At 39.8% G+C, this 26717-nt stretch overlaps 1 protein-coding gene across 1 annotated transcript; it reads right to left on the reverse strand.

The window, feature by feature from the left end:
- Positions 1-2622: 2622 nt before the first annotated feature.
- Positions 2623-26717, reverse strand: RNF219 (ring finger protein 219). The gene is made up of 6 exons (XM_017837206.1): positions 26561-26717; positions 21997-22132; positions 20927-21018; positions 17795-18043; positions 14618-14706; positions 2623-4991 (listed from the first exon to the last, which is right to left on the reverse strand). Exons 1-6 carry the CDS (start codon positions 26630-26632, stop codon positions 3488-3490), a joined length of 2142 nt encoding a protein of 713 aa, XP_017692695.1. The 5' UTR covers positions 26633-26717; the 3' UTR covers positions 2623-3487.

The following is a 26717-nucleotide window of genomic DNA, read 5'->3' on the forward strand; positions in this document are numbered from 1 at the left end:
TGGGTTACTAGCCAGCAGGGAAATCCTTGGAATAATCATGAATCTCTATATTGAGTTACCTTAGAGCCGCTCTCACCCAAACCTGGGAAGGAGGAAGTGGAAGCCTTAGTCTGTGTACCTGGGTCCCATGCCAAAAAGCAGCAAGGAAGGAGTGTCCCCAGTTTGCAAAACATTTATCATAACCACAGCACAGCAGAGGTGTGTAAAGACTGCATTTCAAGCCTGTGGTTGCTAGGAGTCAGAGGCATGACTTTGATGCTGTGCAAAGATTAGGATCAGACTCAGTCAGTTGAACTGCCTTTAAATGGCATTGCTGGGTGAGAGAAACAGTGAATGTCGAAGGATGGGAGACCCAAGTTAGCACACCTTGTATTGTGCGTGCAAGCTATACATTGTCCCCTTTCCCCCTTTTAAAGGATACTTCACAAAGAGATAAAAAAGTACATTTAAAACCAAACACAGCTCAAGTCACTATCTGGTGCTGGTATGCAGAGCTGTTCTGGCAGCCCTCACCCAAGGAAGCAATACCAAGCAGAACTGGGCTCCCACAAGGCCTTTAGGGAGTCATGGAGAAGCAGGTCACTTATTAGACTTCATATAGGTGAAAAACTGCCAATAACAAAGTAAAAACCTGACCTTGGCATTCTTGCTCTTATGTATAACCCAGCAGATTTCACTGGCAACAAACCTAGGCTGGTAGCAAACTCATTTTTCTGTATTACCTATTGTCCTGGAGAGCATTCTTCCACGTTAAAATCTGCAAGTTGACTTGTATTTAGTATAGGAACTATTATTAGAGGAAGTAAAAATTTTATGACCTATTAAATATCATTAGACATCATAGATCTCTTCTGTACATCCCTTTGAAATATCTATTGTCAAAAATTAGCAGCAATGCACTCTAGTTTAGGATGTTTTATTAAATGCAGAAAGAGATTAAGTAAGCCCACCATTGACAGAACTCAACCTGGAGAACTGAAAGAAACCCCATGTACAGCTGACAAATTTATAAGTGAAGAAACCCTAGTCATTACATATAGTTGAAATTTTTGAGTTAATATCGCATTGATCGCACTACCAATTTTAAGCCAAAAGGAATCTACATGAACCAAATAAGACAAGGATTCAGAACAGTTTCAGCTTTACAACTTGTGACACATAAAATGCTCCTACTTACAGCACTGGATGCAATCACAGTCTGCTCACTATAGCTGTGGTTGAGATCTGAGAGTATGAGAGAGCTTGGAATTCATTAATTACAGATCATGATGATAGCTTTCTTGCAACTATGTAGAAAGTTACCAGCCCAGAGCTGGGAGGCTTTACACGACAATATGTGAGCTCCCACAACCATTCCAACCAAAAAGCCAGCACTCAGCCTGATGGCCTTTTCCCTTTCCCATCTTGAGAGTAAGAAATTTACAACCTCAATTTTCAGCATTTAACCTTGGGCTTGGCTCTTCTATCCATTCAAGTTGCATGATATGTACAGTCAAAATACGTGTATTGAAGAGCGAGCCTGTATGTGATGTTCCTGCCCCAAAGACTACAAAGTAGCATAAAAAACCTCCACCGTTCTCCTTTATTTTAGTTCGATTTCAGGCATGACATCAGTTATATTCATATTTCCATAACTGAAGGTGAAAAATGAAAAAGCAGAGTCTAAAATGAAGCCCATAAATGCACCCCCCCAATGCCACAATGAAACAAACCCACAAACTATAGCACTTATTTACTGTGTATTTGTGATTGTTCTGTAACGCAAAGATGTTTTAAGAAAGTGTTTGTGGCAGCACTTTTTGATTTATTAGTAAAACTAGCCAAATCAAGTAACAGCTCATGTCCAGATAGTGTTGAAAGCTCCCTAATTTCTGAATATATTAAAATTGAACAACTAGATTTTTCTGTGAAGATTAAAATTCAAGTGTACATGAAAGCACAATGCCATCCTGCCTGTCATCAGGAAAGAGTCTTTGCATGTATGGCTTGAACAATGATTTTTTGGTAAAGCTCAAAAAAGAAAAATCACAGTTTAGAATGAACACAATTACATAAATGCATGCCCACATTACAATGTGAAATGCAGTTCTTGTTCAAACAACTTACAGGACTTTACTCTACAAAAGATGAGCCAGTCTACTGAAAGTTTCCAAGTGGCTATCACTCTTTCCAGAGGGAGAAAGGGCAGTGCATGGATTTTTTATATCATAGGTATTGATGAAGCGAGGACGTCTGTTTCTAAGAAACGCCATCAGAGGCCTATATAGAAAGAAAAAACCTGCATCTTGTAATTAAATATGCCCTTAAAAAAACCCACAATAATGCAAAGAAACCAATTTTGCTCTGCTGCTTAATTAGGTCTCCTGCCTGTGGCAGGCCATCACATTATGTTGACCTATGCAATACTTTATGGAAAAGTCACCTCCAGAGAGGCCGAAAGCCATTTCCATCAACTGTATCGATGCTGACACTAGAATGGTAGTATGTCTAACAAGGAGGAGGAAGGGAGATTTTTTTTTTTATGAATAAGCTCACATTCATGCTTTACCAAACTTAAGATATCTATTTTCCAAATTAGGAAAAAAAAAGTTTCCCCCTTTTTCTTTTTTTCCTAATTCAATATTTGAGGCAACATCAAGGATTACAGTGCTTATAACATGTTTTATTCAATTCACATAGAAAAGCATGCAGTATTAATGTGAAATGGTACAGTATTAATGTAAGATGTTCAGTGCACATTAGGTAAACAAGTTATTAGCATACAAACCCATTTTTATTGTCTATACAGGCATACTAAACACACTTAGAATAACAATGCTTTTTGGGAACTAAATTAAAAATTGTGCTTAACTTCAAAAAAAAAAAAAACAAACCATGACTGCAGTGTTAAAGAAGAGATGTTTTCTAACTGAAGTGCTGTAACCCTAAAAAGAAAGAGGCTGCTATCTTACACCCACATAAAACAAGAGCTTCAGCACAGTACAGTGCTATGAAACAGTTTGAGCAGCAACATTTCCTCTGGGAGGAAAGTTTTATGGCAAAACTGACATTGTTTTATAGCAACTTCATGAATCCATAGGATATATAGCCAGGAGCTGCCTTACATGCAAAAAACTGCAATCTTTAGGAACAGGATATGTAACCTTTAATTATCACAGGAATGACTGATTTGCTAAGTCCACTTAGAACTTCCTGTTGAAGGGAGCCATTAGCTGTGCTCACAAGTGGAAGAGCATGTAATCTGAAAACAAAAGAACATCCAAAAACCCCAAACTTCCAAGTACATAAAATGCCCAATCAAAGAAAATAATCTGGAATGGTTCTTCCCTAGGAAATAGCTTGCAATGGGCAAGGGAATATTTGGTTTTCACATAGCTGAAAATGAGAGGATCAGATAGCATGGAAGTTATTAAAAATTCAGTTCACCTGTAAATATTACACATTTGTAGATTTATCACTTTAAATCATGTTTGATTTTCAAGCAGAGTCAGTTTTTGGTGGTTTTTGATGGACTAGCACTGGAAAGGCTGCTTTGAATTTTCCTCTTGGTTGACTGACTGACATTTTTATTTTTTCTTTCAGCTGTGAAGGAAGACACCCAAGGAGGACTAAGCTGACTGTGCAGATCAGATGACATCTTTAAAAAACAGCAACCAAGCTTTTGTTCCTCAAACAACCTTTGTGAGTTACTGAACAGTACACTAGGGGAAAAGTCCCTTTGAAATAAAGAGTTTGGAGGTTTGCTACCACTAGCCACTGCATTTTGGCCTGTAAACAGTGGAAAGTGGTCATTCATATCTAGGTCAGATGGGGAGAGGTTGGAAAACATAACAGGTTTCCAGCCAGTTCTATCAGTTGCTAGACTGCTTGTCTCTGGACACTTCATTGTCTGTTCCTCATTCATTTCTTCCAGTTTCTTCTCAGTTCCATTCAGAAGCTTAGGGCACTCTGTTGACTTTGAAGAATTATCAAGGTCAGAGGACTTGAAATTATAGCATGGACTCTTGCTGTTGTCCGACTCAGACATCATTGAGTCCAACTCAGAAATTTTATCAAGGTAGGCAGCATCCATAGACGCCTCACTGGAGGTTCTTGTGCGATTCATTTCCGAAGAGCAGAGAGTATGTAGCCTTTTAGGTAAGCAAGTACTTGTTTTATCACTGGACTTCGCTGTTGTCTCATCTGACTGATCAGCTACTGAATTTTGCTCCGATTCATCAAAATCTAAGTTCTCAGCAAAATTTGTTGGGCAGGTGCCCCAAAACCCTGATTTTCCTGTAGTAAAACAGTTTAGCTTCTTTTGACTATTACAGCTGCTTGTGCTGTGTTCAGGAGAAGCTTTGCTGCCACCATCTGAAGTTCCACGAAACTCTTCGAATTTCAGTTTTCTCAGGAATGTTGATGGTTTCCTTGCATTTTCTTTTCCATCAGGAGTGTTCAACTGAAGGCGACTGAGAGACAAAAAAGGTGTGCATGGTGGTGGAAGATCATAAAGTTCTTCATCCTTATATGGGGTACATTCCTCAATTTTACTCCACTGCTCTTCTAAGCAGGCATCCATATTTGTACTATTTTCATCCAGGACAACCCTGTGACATCCTGGAAATAGTTCTTTCTGTGTGGCACACTGGGTATTTGAGCTATTCAAACTATCTTGACTAGAAGAGATTAAACAAGTTCCACGACTTGCCAGCTGTTCAAGACTGTCAGGACTTTGACTGGTATTCAAAGCTTTTTTCTCCTCAACTTGGGTTTTCAAAGAAGTTGCATCTTCACTGCTCTCACCTCCTTCAGCATCTGTGGAAAGTGCTCTCTCACTAGCAGCACTCACTGTTTGGCTTCCTTTGCCTGCATTTTTCAGCTGTAAAAGCTGACATTCCATTTCTTCTATGTATTTATCACTTCTCTCCAGTGCCTTTTTCAGACGGTTCATTTCACGTTCACTTTGTTCCACTTTGGACTGAAGTGCAGCTACTGTAAACCTACCAAACCTGCAATAAGTAAAAAAGAAAGAAAATATTAAGCTGGAAAAAGACATTCTCATGATGCTTTGCAAGCTTATTTCAAGACAGAGCAAAGCTATTAAACACTGTGTTAATTTGAAAAGTCATACCTTTTCTCTGCTAGTTATGAAAAAATACTAAAATCATCACAAATAACATACAGGTGGAGGTGATATGTAAAAAGACAAAATTAAAAAATTAGTGGTGGCAAGGCAATAGCAAGCAGATTAGACTTCCAGGGGCTGGTTCTATCAATTCAACTCAAATATGCATGAAGAATTATCCCCTAAAACAATGGCAAAGATTTATGATAACATTTGAACAGTGGTCCACATCTTGAAATATTTACATTCAATCATTTTCCTACAGTACAGCAGTGTTTTACAACACATTTCTTTCACAATGTCACCTTGTCAAATACAAAATGCCAATATGAAACGTAGAAAATGCAGTAGTCCTTTGAGGTGGTTTAAATACTTATATAGACCATTTCAATTACATTCCTGTTAGATATACAGCTTTTCCTTACCTGTTCTGCAGATGGTATATCCACTTACTTCAGAGTTACTTGTTTTTTGAGCTTTACAACCAGAACAATCTAATTTCTACCTTGACTCCAATACAAAACCTGCCACTTGTGGTTTGTGAAAGTTATGTGCTTGTGGGGCTTCCAGCTTGAACACATTTCCAACTGCCAAGATACGGACTTGCCTTCCCCCCGTCCTCCATCAGCTTTCAAGACTGACCTTCCCCAGAGGGCAGGTGAAGGTTTCAGCTATATGCCCTGACTAATTCTAACCTGTCACTGACAGGTGAGCACCTGGGAATTCCCTGCTCCATCCAAGGCTTTCAATTTATAGAAAGAAAAAACAATTAAAGTTCTGGTATTATTAGAAAGGAGGGAAGGACCTACAGCCACCCTACAACTCTGACAAATAAGGTTTTATATCACAAAGAAATGACAATTCTGTATGTGGGCTTAAATCTCCACATCCTATCTTGCAGCTCTGTGTTACAGCATAAGTTTATATTCACTCTTCCAGCACAAACACTGCCTGGAATTTCTACCTTTTTTCTTTGCCTGTCTGCCTGTCCCTCCCTCAGAGTCACAGTGAATTTACATTCCATTTTCCCCATTCCATCCCCTCATCTCTTCACAAAATGCTCCCACTGCAATCCTTAGACCAGTGAAATCTGAAGGTGGTATATCTGTGGCCTGCAACTATGCTGGCAAAATATCCATGGATTCAGGCATGCATTTCCAGCAAACAATCAAACTGTATTCTATTTCTTCTAACTCATGAGCCCAAAGCAGCAAGAAACTGTTGTATGCTGACAACTGCAATACAGTTAAGTGGGTAGTTAGAGAAAGGAATAATGGGTATCACAAGCCCCAGACAAATTGGGCACAAGTGACCAAGATCTACTGATATATTTCACCATTCAACTGCTTCTGCATATTTGAAGAACTCTGAAGACTTTAGTGTAGATGGTTCAGTGGTGGGTAAGACACACAATAGTCTGTCACAGCACTGCTACTAGATGACTTTTTAAATCAGATCAGCCTAAGGTTCACACAGTTTTGGTATGTGCCACTCACTGCCTTGTTGACAAAAAATGCCAAGATAGAAGATTTATATTTAGTAAGATTTTTTTTTCCCCCTACAAGAAGCTGGCTGGATTGGAACTCAGTCGAGGCAAGGATACCCCCCCTCCACAGTAGCTCTACTCAATTTTCTTTGTCTTCATAAAAAAGAAGACAGAACATTTTTCATTTGCTTACGCTCTGGATAACAAGTTTTCTCAATTGATTATAGCAGTTTCTCCACTTCTAGCTGCACACGAGGGGAATGGGAGAAAAGGCACAGACAACTTTCTGTCTCCCATACGAAACTAGATAAAAGCAGAATCACAGCTCAAGAACGTTTCCATTATATTGTCAAGTGAAGGGTTGCTTACATGAAATAAGCATCCTCCTATACAACACATTTTGGCTTATTTCCTCCTTTAGTTAAAGGAACACAGATTTTGCTTTATGATACAGAAGGAGTCAGTGTAGCACAGCAGGGCCCAAGCAAGACCTTTCACACTTCCTATGATGATCCAAAAGTATTTATTTTGCCCTTCTCTAACAGACCTGTTCACATAGTCTTACAGGTGCAAACGCTACACTGCTTAATAAAAGATAGAAAGATGATGCAAAAATACAATTTAGCTGAATAGCCAAGTGAGAGAAAGGGAAAAATGCTTCTGCAAAACAAGCAAGATTTTCTCGAGTCTGCTGTAACAGACACTCTGACATAAAAATTAAAACATGTTTACATTTATATGCATACCTGGTAGTTCCTTTTTAATGGAAGAATGGTGTAATATGTTTATTTAATGCAAATAGCATTAGTGACAGTCTGGGATTTGCTTATGAGGAAGAAGCACCGTATTCTCAAGTGTAACTTTTATAACAAGTGTCCTCAGGTTAAAAAAATACAGTATGTTGTTCAAAGGCAAATAGCATCACTAATATGTTAATTGTTGCAGAGGGATGTGCTTGGGAATTTTGGTTTTCAGAAATGGAACATATGACAAGCTGCCTACAAAGTTACTTCTGCAGTTAGGCAAAGAACAATAATTGCTTTCTGTTCCTGCTTTGAGACTTGCCTGCATTTATTTCCCAAATTTTCAAGGACATGGATTTTTAAGACAGCCATATTACTATGCACATATTTAAGCCAATTACTCCAGACCAGAGCATGATATAGATGTTTTAGTGACTGACCTAGCAGGTCAGCAGAGCGCTTAAGACATTCACATTTTGGTTAGAGAAGCCAGATTCCTGCTCATCTCCCCAAACCAAACCACTCATAAAAGATTTCCTCTTCTTTTCCCTTCAGATGTACAGTGAGCTGTGCTATAAATGAAAAAATTATGGTCTGATAATAACAGTAGAATGCAGTACAGTTACATGAAAATAAATCTAAGTTTCACCTGACAATCTAGATAAATTTCCTGAAGTATTTGAACTATTTCACACTTAGTAACAAGTGTTAACTTCTTCACTAGAAGTTAAGGAATTCAGTATACATGTGATAAAGAGCATACATATACTGAAGGAAAGCCACACCCTCACATATGGACAAAGACTTTTGAGCATTAGTGTCTTGTTCTTCAGTCACATCACTGAAACAATGACTTTGGATCTCAATGCATGTGTTTTAAATGCATCCTTCCTATAGAAAACTGAAAGCCTGCAGAAACAAGTGGTCACTCATAAAGTGAACAGAAAGACATTTCAGGCGGGATTTGGATTCTTCAACACAGAAACTTAATGACATTTTAGATCACCTAAAATCTTTTACATGACTGCTGACCTCCAGCTATCACTTTGGAAGGATACACATATTCTATAGACCCTGTATCACAGCCACCAGCCCCAGGAAGGTGTACTGGATATGTTATAGTGTCTGAGGTGATACTGGATGTTTAGACGGAACACTTGAATCCAAAATTTCAGGATCTCTCCTCAGTCAGAGTCCTTTTTCTTGACCCAGCATGATTCTAACTTGACAGAAAGCTACAGTCAGCTCTCTGAGCAAGAAGAACTAACAAACAGCGAGCAAGAAGAACTAACACAGTTGGAGTAACTTTCCTGCACATTATCACACAACTGCTCCCTCAGTTATGTTTGAGTACTCCTATCCTGCTTTTGTTTGGGATACAGTTAATTCACTTCACAGTAGCTAGTATGGGCCTATGTTTTGGATTTGTGATGGAAACACTGCTGACAACACAGAGCTGTTTTAGTTACTCCTGTGTAGTTCTTACAACAGAGTCAAAGCTTTTTCTGTCTCTCAACCCATCAGTGAGGAGGCTGGGGGTGCACAAGAAGTTGGGGACACAGCTGGGACAGCTGACCTCAACTAACCACAGGGATATGCCACACCATAAGGCATTTTGCTCTGAATATAAAGCTGGGGGAAGAAGAAGGAAAGGTGTGATGGTGTTTGTTTTCTGAAGTCACAGTTACACGTGATGGAGCCCTGCTCTCTTGGAGATGGCTGAACACCTGTCTGCCTGTGAGAATTGGTGAATGAATTCCTTGTTTTGCTTTGCTTGTGCATGGTGTTGAAAAAACCCATGCGTTTTTTCACTTTTACTTCTCCACTCCTCTACCCTGGGAGGGGAGTGAGTGAGTAGCTGTGTGGGGCTTAGTTGCTGCCTGGGGTTAAACCACAACAACTTCTGAAGAAGTCCACTTAGAAACTGTTTGGAAAGTTGAAAAACAAATTTCTTCAGTTGTTTCTTCTCTTCTTATCTATCAGTTCTGCAAATTCAGCTTTAGGGTTTTATTTTCACACATCAGCGACCACTAACACATCTATCTGGTTGAGCCCTTAAGTGATACCAACTCAGTTTAAAACCACAGAGCCTCATACAAACATTTCCCTTTGTGGATAGTAAGTAGCTGCAACAAATTTTTCTCGTATAACCACTTACTGAAGACTGGGGCTGCAAGGACGCTATGGAAATTAACTCTCCAGTTCTAATCACCTGATGGCCCAGGCTGGGGGCCACCCTGCAGCTCAGGATGCAAGAGCATGATCCATACTCCAACGGAAACAAAGAGTGGTGAAAAGTGGAAAATGACAAGGTACAGTCAGGGCCTGTCACAGTTTGAGATAAGGGCAATGCCAGAGTGTACAACCAAACCCAGTTCTGTCATGTAGATACACATTTTCCCATTTTCCCTTGGGTTCTGCAGTTAGGTGGGAAGATAGAGGCAGGAAATCTAAGAACAAAGCAGCTGAAAGCCTAAGTAGCTTCTACAGTCCTTCTGTGATATCATGTACCAGATGTAGCTGCACGAGAACAAGTTCTGCAATCCCCCTCTACATCACCTATGACAAGTGATCTCAAGTGTCTGCAGATCAGAGAATATCCCAGGTTTTATACAATTGCCTTAAAAGTATGTCATATTTGCACAGGCATGTTTAAGAAGAAAAAAACAGTTACTGTAAGACAGGGGCCTTTTCCTAGCAAGCAAAAAAAAAAAAAAAGTCAAGACATATACTGTTTGTTGGACGACTGTAGAGCAGCAGGATTTGAACAGAACAGACAAGTCAGGTATGTTCTTTGAAATGAGCTTCTCCTTTCACTTAGGGAATTGGGTGAATTTAGACAAATATGTAAAATCTCTCCAAGCATTTTAACATCTTTCAGTGAAGCAGCACTGGTTTTCCATATAAAAAAGGCAGATTATACCCAGGGTCAGCAAACAGCATAAACCAGAAATAATTACTTCAGAATTACTAAAAAAAAAAAAAATCCTACCAGAAAACCCACAAAACTGGAGTGTGATCTGAATGTCCTTACCCATCTGCTTAAGTTTTCAGACCTTCACGCCTGGAGTGGGCACTTCCTCAGGATTTAATGCTATGACTTAAGAACTCAGAGTTGTTTTGAAGGCTACTATATTCTCCGTTCTCCTACTTACTTTTAAGGCCACACTGCAGCTGGTCTTTGAAAATGGTCACTCCTCTGGAATAGCAAACTTGTGGAGAGGTAAGAACAGAGCCCAGTTTTCTATCAAGGAAGACAGTAAAGCTCTTACTCTCCGCACCATGGACACAGGTTACTAGAAGCCTATTTGTAGGCTCAGTAAAATGAAGACTAAACTAAAAAGTCTGGCATGAGCAGAAGTATTTGACTTAGATAAAAATTCAATGTAGTAACAAATGACCCAAAAAGTCAACAGCCTTAGATTTCTGAAAGTACTTGATGTTAAAATCTAGACAAGATAAACAGTAAAACTGGAGATGGAGAACCTCTCCTCCCTCCTCAAACTACAACAATAAAACAAAATCAGAGAAAAGAGATAATGCAACAATTTTGTGCATTTTACAGATAGTTTTTCAGACTGGGATTTTAACTGGCAGAAGGAATTAAATATTTAGGGAAAAGGCTCCTAGGAAGCCTAGAAGTCTGGTTCAAGCTAATTTGAATCTAACCATTCATAAAATACACTATACCCTGGAGTAGATGGACTTGCTAGTTATTTTCCTTCAGGTAAAAAGCAAACATCCTTTTGCCAAAAATGCTTTTAGATCCACTGTGCCTTGCCAATAGACGTAACAGTTTTCTATTTTAAGTAGAGCTGGAATTAATAGGGCTTTATCATCCTGCAAAACTTAAGTTTTAGAAGTTTTCTTGTTCCCCATTGGGAAAATGAAAGTTACTGAGAATTCATCAGGATAAAGGGTAAACAAAGAACAAACAACAGCCACCAATCAGTCTGATTTGCCTGAGAAATGGGAGACAAGTGAAGGTCTTTAGCAAGAATTAGAGCAAGAAACTTACCTCTATTTGCCTTTCAGACCTGTGTCCCAACTACATGATGTTATTGTATTCTGGTGACGGTCTACTCTTAAAAATGTTTCAAGGAAAAAAAATAAAAAGCTAATCAATCAGCATCATCAGTTTAAAAATTGTGAAAAAATCCTTGAGATGGTTGAAATATCAATTTTATTGACATACATGACATTTTTCAGCAGGTTTTAATGGATACGAACAAAGAAAAAACAACTCAAGACTATGATAAAAGGAAAGTTTTTTATTGACCACTGAAGAAGGGTAATTATACTTTTCCTGTGATGTAAGAGGTAGAGTCTGTGTTACAAAGGGATCATTCACCTGCCATTAGTGTTTCCTCTGCTGTAAAGCAAAGTCCACTAAAACAATTTAGGTTTTGCTATTCAGCTCCACTGTCATTATGCACAAAATGAAATACACTTGGGATACAGGGACTGAATACTGACAAAACCTTTAAAAAAATTTGTTACAAATTTTATTTAGTTAATTTAGTCAGTTGTTTAAGCATGAATCCATACCTGAGACTCTGAAGCTAAGGAATACATGACAAATGAAACAATGGTTGTGACAGTAAATGACAAAGATCCAATTCAGTAGCTGTTTTAAATTGCATTAGAGACTCATCCAGAAACTTTTCCAAAAATTACCTTCTGAAAACTTCTGAATAAAGCACACTGGAACAACTGTACTGGCAAATCAATGTACCTGCACAGAAACTTTTGATTCTAGTGACATTGTTGGGCTCTGATGCTTATGCTTTCAATTCTGATTTCATAAGCAAGACATTTATTTCAAGCCCTGTTCAGTGTGTGAAGCCCAGCTGAAAGACCTGTTAGATATTACCAAAGTTTGCTATCAGAGCTGAAAGAACATTTAAAAAATGTCTTGATGTTAGGTCTGGTCTGGATATTGACCAGACTGATGACCACAAGGATGAAAGTTAATTTAAAAATTCTGCTAACAACACTAAGATGGGAGAGACTTCCCACCACCTGAAAGATGTGTCTGGAATTTGAATAAGTGAAGTTTGACATGCATCAAAACACCAACCTGAAGAAGGCCAATAAATGGTTTAATTCCCACACTTCGAAAGGAGACATAGCAGCACAAATGCAAAATGAGGTAGGAAGGTAGCTTTCTAAGTAGCTATTTGACAGAACTGGTACTGGCCATTTGTGCTAGAAGTGTCAGGTTAAAGGAAAGAACAAAAAAAGGTATTGTAAGATATAAGATGTTGTAGAAGACACAAGACAGTTTTTCTGCTCTAGTTAGTGCTACTGAGACTTCACTTGTAATCTAGTACCCAGTTCTAAGCTTTATTGCTTCAGAAAACCATAGACACTGGAGACCTCTGAGTGCAGAGCAAAACCAAATAAACAGAACTTTACTTTTTCTCTCAAGTTACACTTATCTAAAAGAACTGGATGAATTCGGTCTATAAGACAGACTAGGAATGAATGGGTACAGGCAGGGTGAAGTAAAACTGCTAAATTTAACGTGCTGAAGGGTTTCTTCCAGGACAAGTTTTTTGTTGCATATACTTAAATTCTTGTAGCACACCACTGGGCCCAGAGTAAAGCCAAAATTGAATATAGCAGAATCAGGGTAGAGAAATACAAACTCCTGAAGTGTTTGAACTCTTCCTAGCCCAGGTTAAGCCTGATTCAATTCATATCCTAAATCCTATGCACAGTTCTAGGTTAGTATGGGTCAAACATAATTCCCAATAGGCAGGCAGGATGTGATACCTGTTCTGGAGACTAAAAAAATAATAAAAAATTAATAGCAGAGACGCAGACAGGCAAATCTAGCTGGCATATGGGTTGCAAGACAGATCTTGAAACTGTCTAATTTCTAATAACATTTGGCTACATCTGTGCTTCTAAAGAAGAAAATGACAGGCTATAGTTTTAGGCAACACTGACAAAAGATGGAAAAATAACTGGCTTGCAGCAAAAACTAATTCTTCACACCCCTGCCCCTCAGACATCTAATTTTTTCTGACCACAGTAAAACATGCACAAGCTAGAAGAAAGGGAAATTCTCTCCACTGAGGAGTTTACCTAGTATCAGTAAAGCAAAAATCAACTTATATTATCTGGTCTTTTCTAGCTCTTCTTTTCTAGGGTTTATTTAGTTAAAATTTATTTAGTTTTCAAGTTTGCCATGCTTGCCAAGTCACTCTTGAATCTTATGCGAAAAGATATTCCATGTCAATAAAAGCCAACCTTAAACAGGGCTCTATCTTATTAGGGAACTTCTGGGCAGAATGTAATTTTATGTATTCACAGTCCAAGGATCATGCATCCTTTTTTCTGCTGTCTCAAATAAAAAGCAGTCTGGCAAGTAAGTTTTTCTATAAGGATGAATTTTATCTTCCAGCAGGTGAGTCGTGAACTAGAACAAAATCCAGAGAGCTCTCTTCTTACATTATGCAGGTGCCTCCTAACCCCCTTCTTCAAAAGCTCTGTATAAACCTTTGGCAAATATTGCTATTAAATTTTTACTTTCTAAACCAATGACAGAAAAATGGTAGAAAGCTAATGAAAGAAAGGAACACAACTTTAAAAATATCAATATATTGCTTCACGAAGTACTCCCAAGGAAGGGTACCTTACAACACAGCTCTAAGCAACATGGCAAAGTTTCTGCTTTTTGAGGGCATTGTCATTGGTGTTTTAACTGTTTATTGACAGAGTATTAAACACAGGTGTCAGTTCTGGGAATGATGTTCTCATGCTGCAGAAGCTTGATTGCACATATGCTGCTGGACACAAAGCTATCAGGAACGTTCCTTGAGTAGGGAGCCTAACCCCACAAAACAAACCACGAAGGCAGTAAAAGGAAGAACAAAACAAACCTAAACACAAGCAACCAGAATATCTGCACTTAGTAAGAGACCTTCTACTTTGACCATATACCAGATTCAGACATTTCCGAATAACAAGTTAACTGTAGAATTCAACTAATAAATCCAGTTCTTCAATATTGGCCAGGTAACACAAGGAATACCAGTTGTAGTCAAGTCTTATTCCTTCACTTGCTGCTATTCTCTAAGATGCATTTCTCACCCACTTGCTGCTATTCTCTAAGTTACATTTTTCACCCAAGTCCATGAGGATAAAAATTCCAAAGTCTACCTGGAGACACATATGCAACACTGTGTACACCACTACAGTTTTAGGTTACAGTCCTACAACAGTTAAACAGTCTATAAATAAAATATGGTAGCTTTTAAAATATTCACATACTTTTGGGGTGATCTACTATCAACTTCAGCTTTTAGTCGCAAATTCTCTCTTAAAAGGTTATTGTTTTCCATGCTCAGTTTCTTATTTGCCTAAGGAAAAGAAACAGAAAAAAATAAGTATACAGTAAAACAGAAATTACTTCTAATATTTATAGGACAAGCTGTTTCTCCTTTTTAAAGGGACAGAACTAGAAATGTGAAGGCAGGAAAGAGTCTTCAGACAGGGACACCACTTAAAAATCACCATGGGAAATGGTTTGCAAAACTGAATAGCGAACAGACATTTTTTATTTATATTCCCAAAATACATTGCAAGTGTCCTATCTAGGGAAATAAACACAGCAATGTTAGTTAGCACAGAAAGTCATTAAGGAGATGTACTAATGGCAATTCCATGTTTTTTTTTCCACATGACTAAATACTTTAAGTACATTAACATTACAATGTGCAGGTATCAGCAAAACTAATGTTGAACAGCTTCCCCCATTCCAAATTAGAGCAACATTACTTTGTGGGTTTTTTGGCTTGTTTTTAAAGCATAGTTATCCTGTGGATGTAAATGCATTACGACAAGCTATTTGCAGTCTTTCTTCACTTTCTTCCAGGATGTTGTGATTAAGATTCCTGATTCACAACCCTTCTTACTCCTTGAATTGAGGTCAATTCCTTCTTCTCAGTTCAGCAGACACCCTTCTTAACAAGATGCTTCATATAAAGAGAAGTTTTCCTGCCCCTGTGTTTCAGAATAATGAATGCCACTATCCTAACAATCAGAATATACTCTTTGCACTTCATAGTCTGCTAATCTCTGTATGCTAAAAAAAAAGCACCACCAGTCCAGGACTAGTAATTCATAACCTCAATTAGATAACACTTCCACTGCATAATAAAAGTATGATCTAGAGTTAGATCTGAAGAAGGAGCTATGCAACTGGGCTCAGGAGTGAAATGTACTTTTTTAGAAGCATTGAACAGCGCAAGAAGAGAGGCAGAAAACTTTAAATGCTTAGACAAATATCCCTAGCAATCTTTCCAGGTAAGGGGTAGGGACAACGGAGTGGAAAAAAATAAACTAACGCCCTGTTTCCCCAACACCAAATATTCCTAAAGGCAAAAAGAATAACTAGAGACCTTTGATAAAGAAGACAAGGGAAGGGTGAGCCCAGGGCTTAGGTGTCTGAGTGTCAACTACTTGGTATTCAAAAAATAAAAGCACAAAAAATTATCCTGAAAGCGATGAGTAAGAATTCAGGAAACCTCAGTTCCAAAGAAGCTCCATTTGACAACATGGCCAAGACCTTTCTCCATTTCCAGAGACAGTTCCCCCAACCACATAATCAAGTAAAAAATTTCATGACTGAACCTCTGGTGTCCTTCCTCCAGAGAGTGCTTGACCCTCCAAGCCAGTAATCTGCAAGGGATCTCCACTTGCAGCATGATGTCTAGATTAATTAGCTCACATAACTGCATTTTTAATGAGTGTTCTTTGTCCAGTATTTCTACTGTTGGGTTTGTTTCACCACTCCCATACTTGTTATGACTCCACTCAAAGCAATAATGCCTACTTGGGCATTTCTACATTTGTCTGCTCTAGGACATTTAAATGATAAAGGTGGTTGCTATTTCCTGACTCAGTCTGGTTTTGAAAAAGAAAGCGATGGCAAGCACATTTGCTGAGGGACCATGTCTCGCTAGCAAGAGATGTACGGCTGAAACCCCTGGGTCAGGCACTTTCATGGATAAGAAGGTTTCTGGTTCCAGACTGTGTGTGCGTCTTGCTGTTCAGACTGAACTGTTCAGTGCATGCTTACAACTGAGACAAGGTCTAAAAGGAGAGCTTATGGAATTGAGCAGCTACTGAAGAGGGAACAGATGGGAAGAGTGTTGGACTTGATGATCTTAAATGTCTTTCCCAACCTAAATGATTCTAGGTCAACAGTTTAATATTGTTCCCTAAAACGCATCTAAACCTCTATTTGTTTCTAACCCTTAAGCAAATTTAGAGATTCCATAAACTTAAATCCGTTTTCTTGTTAAGGCTGAAGTTACATTGAAAAAAATACCCAAACAAACTCTTCCCTCAGTTCCTGCTATATTCTTTTTTTTACTTACCTAGGGAAAAAGTTAAAAAACTTAGTCATCAAAAAAACCAAAAGTCAGTACAGTTTAACTTCATAAAAAAATATACAAAAAAATAGGCAGACAAGAACTTTTGCTGTGAATCCCCTTTTGCCATCTACAAGTGACTCTGAAGCTCCTGGGGTCCTAGAAGTGTCCTTTTAACTACAGAATGGCAGAACAGTATAATGTGTGCCTCTGAGTCGGTAGCACAGAATAAGGGAACACTATTAATGTTTAAAAAGTTAAGAAAAAAGTCCTAAACACATCACACTTCATTTTTGCAGGTGGCAACTCAGGATTGTTAATAGAAAAAATAAAGACAGCATTTTGAATAAATGCAAGTCCAGTTCTTTCTACCTTGTTTTCAAATTAATTTTGAAATTTCACTCTTATTCAGTGTTTGAGGTGATCCTTCTTGTGCCCACAGGTATATTTTGCAAGATATTTTTATTTACATGTATTTTCACACGTCTGTCTCCTGCATCCCCGCTTCTGCAGTATCAGATTTTTTTTTATATTACAACAAGATGTATAAAAAGGCTGCAGGTTTCCAGTAAAGGATCTTCTGGTCATAAAATGCTGAAGCTTGTCTATTTTTGGTCAAAGGGTCAAGTTACCCTGTCTCAGCAAATTGCACCAAAAATATCGGCTAGCAGGGAGGGCAATAGTGCAAAATCTGCCTCAGCCAACTGTACTGTGTTTGCCCACTGAATGTTGTAAAATAGATATATTATATAGATTATTGCCAGCCTGAAAAATCTGGTCATCAATACTGTTGACAAGTGCTACTATAATCCAATTACCCAGGCATAGAGTGATGGAGGAGTTGAAAAGCAGTCACGTACAGGACTCACTAGAACAAGCAATAACATTTGACACTTGCAAGGGCTATATGGAAATACTGTGATACAACAACAGTCACTGGAATTCAATTTTTTTTCTTTCTTCTGGATCTATGAAGTACCCAGAGGTCATGCTAGCTCTGATTCCCGGTTCACTAACACGAAACAGTTACACTACAAGATAGCTGAAGAAATGTGTTTATTGCATTTATTACCTCCTTTAGCTTTTCCACATTATCCATCAGTTTTTCATACATATCATTGGCAGCTTTCAGCTTTTTGCTCCATTCCTCTGGTGTTTCTGGGCCACTGGTACTCGCTTCATTTGCTGACTGGCTAGTTTCCTCATTTTGGCAAGACAAAGCTGATGCTGCAGGATCCAGAAGAGATTTCAGCTGTGTCTGTAAACTGAGATTTTTACCTCTCAGATCTTCTACTTCTTTTTGCAGGGACTCTATTTCATCCTAAAGGTGTCAGAAATTCACAGGAATTAAAATAATTTGTGAGATCAATTGAATAACACTGACAAGTTCCCACATCACTTTGGAAACATGGGTTCTGTCAAGCCCAGATGCATGCCTTCACTTACACATATATCTAAGTATGCTTACATATTGTGCTCTAGGCAGGATTTTAATCAACCTGCACACTCAAGCATAGTGAAGATTTTAGTGAAGGGAATCCCTTGACTACGTAAAGGACCCTGAACAAACTGGTGGGCAGACCAAAAGCTTCAAAGCATTCAGCAACATGAATCTATTATTAGGGCACTCTGTTGGGAGGATTTCCTGTATCAGGAGTGTTCTTAAGGCTGTCCTCTGCTGACTCATTTGCTGTTTTATAAGAGTGTTTCTCTCATATCATTTGGAAACATTACATGTTCAGATGCTGAAAGCCTCAAAACTCAAAATGGACAGAACACTGCCTGAAAAAGGCTGCTCCAGCTACACCAAAGTAGCAACACCTTAGGAAAGACTCTCAAAATGCAAGGAACAGAGCTCTTAGCTGTAGCAGTCTGAAGCTACAAAGAAGCAAAAACCTTCAAAAGGTTTGTTAAAGGGATAAAAAATTTATCCGGAAAACATGTCTTCTACACTGTTCACCAACTTAAATACCTGAGTTGTTCATGGTCAGACTACTAAAGGTAGTATATATAGCATATATAGCATTAACACAAATCCAAGGCATATTTTCATAAATAATCAAGCCTGCCTCTGCCCCTATCATGGGAACAGCCATTTTAAACTCAAGGTTTTTTAAGAGATTTATGTTATCCTTCTGCCTGGCAAGGTTATGGAGCAGATCATCCTAAGTGCAATCACACAACATCTACAGGATGGATAAGGGATCAGACCCAGCCAGCACGGGTTTAGGAAGGGCAGGTCCTGTCTGACCAACCTGATCTCCTTTTATGATCAAGTGACCTGCCTGGTGGATCAGAGGAAGGCTGTGGACGTGGTCTTCAGCAAAGCCTTTGACACCATCTCCCACAGCATATTCCTGAAAAAGCTGGCAGCCTGCAGCTTGGACAGGGGTAGTCTCTGCTGGATCAAGAATTGGCTGGATGGTCAGGCCCAGAGAGTGGTGGTGAACGGTGCTGCATCCAGTTGGCAGCTGGTCACTAGTGGTGTCCCCCAGGGATCAGTGTTGGGCCCAGTTCTGTTTAATATCTTTATTGATGATCTGGATGAGGAGATCAAGTGTACCGTTAGCAAATTTGCAGATGACACTAAGTTGGGGGGGGAGTGTTGATCTGCTGGAAGGCAGAAGGGCTCTTCAGAGGGACCTGGACAAACTGGAGAGATGGTCTGATTCCAACGGGATGAGGTTCAACAAAGCCAAGTGCCAGGTCCTGCACTTTGGCCACAACCCCCTGCAGCACTACAAGCTGGGCACAGAGTGGCTGGAGAGCTGCCAAGCAGAAAGGGACCTGGGGGTTTGGACTGACAGGAAGCTGAATGTGAGCCCAGGTGGCCCATGAGCCTCAGGAAGCTGAGCAGTGTGCCCAGGTGGCCAAGAAGGTCAATGGCATCCTGGCCTCTATCAGGAACAGTGTGGCCAGTAGGACCAGGGAAGTGATTCTTCCCCTGTACTCAGCGCTGGTGAGGCCACACCTGGAGTACTGTGTCCAGTTCTGGGCCCCTCAGTTCAGGAAGGATATTGAGGTGCTGGAGCAGGTCCAGAGAAGAGCAACAAGGCTGGTGAAGGGACTGGAGCACAAGTCCTATGAGGAGAGGCTGAGGGAGCTGTTCAGCCTGGAGAAGAGGAGGCTCAGGGGAGACCTCATCACCCTCTACAACTACCTGAAAGGAGGTTGTAGGAAGAAATTTTTTACAGAGAGAGTAATCAGACATTGGAATGGGCTGCCCAGGGAGGTGGTGGATTCACTGTCCCTGGAGGTTTCTAAGATGAGACTGGATGTGGCACTTAGTGCCATGGTCTAGTAACCATGGCAGTGTTGGATCAAGGCTTGGACTCAATGACCTCAGAGGTCCTTTCCAACCCAGTTAATTCTATGACTTTATGCCTAGCTGTATGAATTTGGAGTTGATTCAACAGAAAGGAAAGAAACCTTTTTCCTGACTCCTTCTCTCATACAGGACAAAAGAACCTGAGCTATAAGCAAGCTTGTCATAAAAGATAGCTTTTACTTCCCCGGTGTTAAAGATATATAGAGTCTATTTCTCTTCCCTCATTCTCCTCCCCAAGACAGGTTTCCTTCAAAAATATGTGATGTCTTCACACTGCTGCTACTAAGGGAATAACAGCTGAGAAAAGAAACTAAGCATATTCCTTATTAACAGCTTTTCATCTTCCCAAGAGAGTATTTTTCCAGCAGGAGAGTTAAGCATTCAAGCTCCACTTTGAAGCATTTACTCACTTTCAGAAAACAGTAAAAGAATAACACTAAAAATTAACCTATGCCAGAAGGTTACAGTGGACAATATTCTTTAAGAAAGAATTTAATCTCCCTGAGCAAGAGGGAATTACTTCAAAAAATGTTTGCATTTGTATTGAAGACAAAACGAAAGGCTCCCTACACCCAGTATGCATAAAGAAAACCCTCCCATACCACCTGGGGGTAGAATTTCCACAAAACTAAAGAATTGGCTGTACTACCTGTAACCTAGAAAGACTATTACCATGACTTCAGTGGGGCCACTTCAAGGACCAGCAAATGCTGTCCTGTAACCTGAGTCAAAAGGTGGGATTTTAATGCAGTTGAGTTTAACACAGATACAGTATAAACCTCTACTCAAATTAAGAACAGCAGGACTCACCATTTGTATGCAGCAATTTAACAGTTGCAGTTCATCTGGAAAGCCACAAGACCCCCCTGTCCTTACCTCATATTCTTTGTGGAGCAATTCAAGCCTTGTTTTACGTAGGTGTTTCCTGACTGCCGGACTAAATAATGGATCACTTTCACTTGTTCCTCCTAAAGCAACACAGGATGACAGAAGCACTGGTATTGTCTCTTCTTCAATCAATTCAATACTAGTAATCCACCTTACAGCACTTTTCATATTATGAATGCAGCTAAGATTGGACCAATTGGCTACCATGGGAGATTTAAAGTCCTTTCACTTTCAGAAAATGTTCAACTTGAGTATCTACTAGTGGTATTTAGAAGTCAAAAACCTGACTCACAGCAGGAAGAAAACTTTTAAGTTTTTTAACTTTTTATTTCTGTTAACAGAATCCTATCTTATTTAAGACAATACTACTAAAACAGAGCTGAAGGGAGGAGGTGGGGTATCAAGCCTACATTTAATTAGTACAAGACAGTGTAAGTTTTTAAAGTGAGATAGTTCAGATACATTTTTCTCTCAGAATGAAATAGCAGAGCTGACATTTTATGTTAAATAAAGACTACAGTATTTCCTAGCTCTGGAAGTTCAGATCCTCATTCAGGTGCTGTAGCTTTGTCATATTTCTGTGCTAAGAGTAATTTTCTTAAAAATAAAGCAAAAGGGAGGAAGTGACGAACAAAACAAAACAAACAAAAAGTAAAAAATACCACATACTCCTTCAAGATTCTGGATTGAAGTACACTATTTCTCAGCTAAATGCTGTTCTCTTAGGTCAGCAGATTGCACTGCATTGGTGGAGTACTTCAAGTGAGAATACATTGTTTCCAGTTACAGGACGTCCAATCAAGATTTAAAAAACAATCAATAGAGGCGTGGGGTACTGGTTACCATGAATAATCTAAGCACTAATATACACATGATCTTTAGAAATGTAACCATGTAGCTATTATGTATGTTTCTGGAAAGATTTAAAGTTAATTCTTTCTTAGATGCTGGTAAAAATCACACAGGTGAAAAGGTATCCAGACATCTTTTCGACTCAAAGCAATTTCCTCCAGCAGTAAATACCAGAAAGTTACTTCAAAGCCTAAAGTTGTCCTTACCTATAATTTCCTTGCAGGGGTTTTCAGGTGTGATGGGAATCCTGCAAGCTGGGCACTGATTATTGTTCTTCAGCCACACTTCAATACAAATGGAACAGAAGACATGGTTGTTCACACAGATAACTGGGTGACGGACCTTTTAGTATTAAGGGGGAGAAAAAAAACCAAACAGAAAAACACTATGAATACTTTAAAACTCTCCCAGGTAACAAAATACGAAAATACACAACTCCATCTCTCAATGCAAGTCTGGTCTTGCAGGAAAGTGACACTGTTGTTCCACAGGACTAGCTAGGAGTGATCTCCTGACTCAAACACCAAACTTCCCTATTATTGAAGGCACCGAATCAAGGTCCTTAGTTCCAAGAGCTCATTAACACATAATGTGGGAGCAGCACCTTTCCTTCACCCCACAACCTCCAAGAACTACAGCCAACTGCTCCAATGAAATGCATTAGCCTCCCAAGGCAGAAGGAGACCAAAAGACCCACATTAACTGATTTTCAAAACTAAGGGAAGGAGGGATTTCTCCTGGCAACAATCAACCCTTTGCCTCAAAAGAGGTGTCATTGAAATGTACAGTGTTACAGATTAACTTTAGCCTGCACATAATCAGCTTCATGGAAATCAGCTTTAAAAAGGATCAGGGCCAAAACCACAGAGCTGAAACATGAACCAGCAATCACTAATTCAACCCTCCTGCTAGATATGCATTGCTACTAAATAAGTCATTACCCAGGAATGGGGCAGCTAACTGAAGGATTAAATATTCCAATCAGACACAGATTCTTTCAAGAAGCTTTCGCTCCCCTTCTGAAACAGCAGGGTAAACAAACTTTCAGAAAATATTAATGACAATGCATTATTCTCTCTTGTCATTTAACTATAAACCCTGTTTGAAAGTAAGTGTGCATAGAGGTACCAAATATGATGCGGAAGGAAAAGACTTTATGCCTTACTGCAGCTTCTGTTCCAGCTTACTGTAATACACACTCTCAAAATCTCTCATGTGTTAACACTAGTATCTATGTTAGGGGTCTTAAAAATAATTATTTGTTTTTCCTCCACTTCCTCTTTGCCCAAGAAACACATTTTAAGATGCAGAAGCATCAGTATATATTATTTTAGATTCTATTGTACTGCACTTAAAACCCAAGTTCAAGAGAATCTTTTCAACTTTAAATGAAGTCCTCATCACCTCCAAAGATATTGCTCTTTCAAGATATTCCTCTTTTGTTTTATTAGTAAAGCAGTCAAACTAAAAATGAAACGTTGGCAAGGAGAAGCAAGGAAATGGAAATGACAGCCAACAATCACTTGGGCAATCAGACTAGATGTGTGCTGTTTGTTACCACTGAAATACACACGGATATGAATTAAGGCCCAGATCTGTCAGCTTCTTCTCCAATTCACTACCTATACCTCTTATATGATTCACAATATTTTTAGGATCTCCTATATTACAGTCCTGGGAGCCATAAAAATTATCTATCCATAAACAGACACTCAAGTTACTAAAGGTGTGAACAGAGAGAAACTGAACCGTACTCCTAAGGAGAGGATTTCTATAATAATCAACACTTTTTTGTGATTATTGCAAGCATTAGCATATCAATGCTTTGGAAAAATTTAAATATTACAATTTCCATTATTTTTAAAAAATCTTGTTATTTACTGCTTTTCTTTAACAGAAAAAGAGCTTTCTCACCAGCAGATAGCACACACCCCCAACATACCCCTCCCCCCAAAAAAACAAACAAAAAAAAACCCCACCCCAAACCAGAACTTTTTCTCTAGTCATACTTTTTTCTTACTCAAAAGCAGCCTGAGAATAGTTATATGCATAGTGATGATAAGATACAGAGCAGAATAACATAAAATAATCCAAACAGGAAAAGACATTTCAGGAGTGCAGGTCTTCCCCCTGGGGAGCAAGAGACCCTCAGTTACCCCAAACCTGACACAGAAGCACACTTCTTGCAAGTGAATGATTACTCCATATCTCTAGCAAAATAGTAAGTCACATTTATTACTCTCCAGGGTACAGTGCTTCTGATTTACACACCTTTACAAGTTTCATTCTGGGGCTGGGTTTTGTACTTTTGTTGGCTCAGGATCCACACAAAGCAATCCAAGCAGAAGCTCTATTGATCTCACACAGTGGCTGGGGGTGCTGCTGCCCTTCGTGCAGTTCCCGAGCCACTGACTGTGACAAGCCCACAGGGTGGAGGATCATGACATACCCCAAAAGCATTTTACTTGAATTACAGCCCAGTTTCAGTTCCTTAATTGACCATAATGTCACAAAGACTACAGCTCATTTGAGAAGACTCGATCAGCTAGGTGATTTTGAGCAATTTCCTCATTTTTCCCCTCCCACAAAATGCAATGCCTATGCAGATCAAAATCAAATCCTGTACACATCTATGTCACTTTGAAGGCACTTCTGGACGTTCAAGTAGGATTAATAGAGGAGCAGGCACATGGAAAAGAAGGCACACTAATACCAGTGAATGAATTCTCAGACATCCTACGCAGAACTGTGAGCTCGAGCCCAAACAAACTGTCAACACCAAAACCAACAGGTCTGAGAGACCTTCAGACATTCTGGGACAAGTAAACCTAACAGTCCAATGCAGATGACTTCTGCTATGGTTACTGATTATAAATATGGATATGCTAGAAGACAGCCCAGGCCTTGCTAAAAGAATGTTCAAGTGACAAACATGAAATTGATCCAAGCAATTAGCTCTTATTATAAATGGTTACTTACACATCTTGCCAATATACTTTTTGACACTGCTCAAGTTAACAAAAGGGGCTAACGTGTCCTTCCTGCCCAAGATTTTTGCTTTGTTAAAAACAACGTTATTGAATGAGTATCTCCTTTTTTATCCCCTTACCATTACGCACAGTAGTTTCTATTTTGCAGACAGACCTTTGCAAATTTTTCAAGGATAGCAAGAAGTACATTCTGATTGCAGGGTGGGCCTTCTACTTGATTGAAGCCTATGCTACAAACCATAGAAGCATCAGATTATGTCAACTCTCCACAATACTCTCTGCTCCACCCTACAAGACAGGACAAAACTGACAAGACATTTTCCTTAATTTAAACTAAATAACTTTCTTACGCTAACCTTACTCCCGAGAAGAGTTTTTTTCTTATGAAGTTTTTCAATGAAGTTCCAAGCTAGAGGCAAAGATGTGCATTGAAAAGAAAGGATGGTCAGAGCTGCCAACTTTGACAAAATTTAAACAGTTTCACACATCTAAAACCAAAAGCATTCAAACACCTTTATTACAGGTAGCACCCATAGATTCACTGATATAATGTTAATGTATTATCTCAGTGCAATATAGCAAGAAAGAGTGTGGAAATCTCTTCCAGTACAAACTCAGGAACATCAATTCCTGACCAACTCTAGAAAAGAAGTGGAAGTAAGAAACAATGGCTTGAAATAACCCAGTGGTTTTATAGGAAGATATGAATGAATACCTAACCAACTTGTTACAGTTAGAAAGTAACTAGGATTGGATTCAAATTGAAAATACCTTGTTGGTTTGATTTTGCTCTCCTCTCTCCATTACAGACACACTATGTTTGTGTTCTCCTCCATTTTCATTAAACAGATAAACAGAAAAGGAGAGGTAGCAGGACAACAGCCAGGAAGTCTTGCTTGGCTTCCACAGAAAAGCCAAGAGAAGAGCAAACATGACTGCTAAAAGTAACACTCTCTGTCAGAGTTAAGACTTGAGAAAAGGTAGAAACAAACCAGTCAGTAAATGCCCTGAGTATAAACATAAAAGGTTATTTCTTCCCTTGTAATTACTGTTGTGCTTTAAGAGGTTAGTTTTGTTTTTGAGAGCAGGAAAACAAGAAAAAAAAAAGAGTAGTAATGAATGAGCAAAGAATTTGAGAAGCAATTAGTGACCACTATGAAATTAGGTCTGGGGCTTCTAGAGAGGAACAGACTATTCAAGAGCCCTCTGCTTCCCGAGGGAGAAGAGAAAGGAACTGAGAAAGGGTCAGAAAGAGGAAACTGGAAACTTTTCCTCCAGACCGCTGCAGTTTTGCTCAATACATTTTAAATTCACCTGGTTATAGATCCCCTCTTTGTTTCACTTGTTCTCCGCGACACCGCACCACGTTCAAATACAGGCTCACCGAGCGTTTTGAAGCAGAGCATCCTACTGGGACCGGAAGAAAAAACCCAAACCTCAAACCTTACCCTCGGGAGCTGCATACTCGCGTTCGGGCGGCCTCGGGCCCCGAGCCCCCAGTAACAGCCCCCCGGGACGTTCCCGCCGGGGCGCGCGCGGTTCCCGACATCCCAGTGTTGCCAAGAAACCTCGGCCGCACCCGGGAACGGCCCTCAGGGGAGAAGGGACCCCATACTCCAACTTTCTTCTCCTTAAAAGAGACAACTCCGGTGGGGGTCAGGGCGTCGGGCCACGGCGGGGCCCCTGAGCTCCGCCGCCGGCCGGACAGCCCCGCTCCCCCCCTTCCGCTCCCCGCACCCAGGCCGGGGCCGCGGGGGCCCGGCGGCGTTGCCGCCGTTACCTTGCCCAGGCAGATGTGGCAGGTGATGGGTAGCGTGAGGGACAGCGTGACGCTCGGTCCGTGCTGTGCCATCGCGCCGGCCCAGCTCAGCCGAGCTCGGCTCAGCCCAGCCCGGCCCCACGAGCACGGAAGTCCCGCGGGCGGGCTGCGGCCCAGG

This window comes from Lepidothrix coronata, unplaced genomic scaffold, assembly GCF_001604755.1.
Source record: "Lepidothrix coronata isolate B3197 unplaced genomic scaffold, Lepidothrix_coronata-1.0 Scaffold295, whole genome shotgun sequence".
Classification (NCBI taxonomy): Eukaryota; Metazoa; Chordata; class Aves; order Passeriformes; family Pipridae; genus Lepidothrix; species Lepidothrix coronata.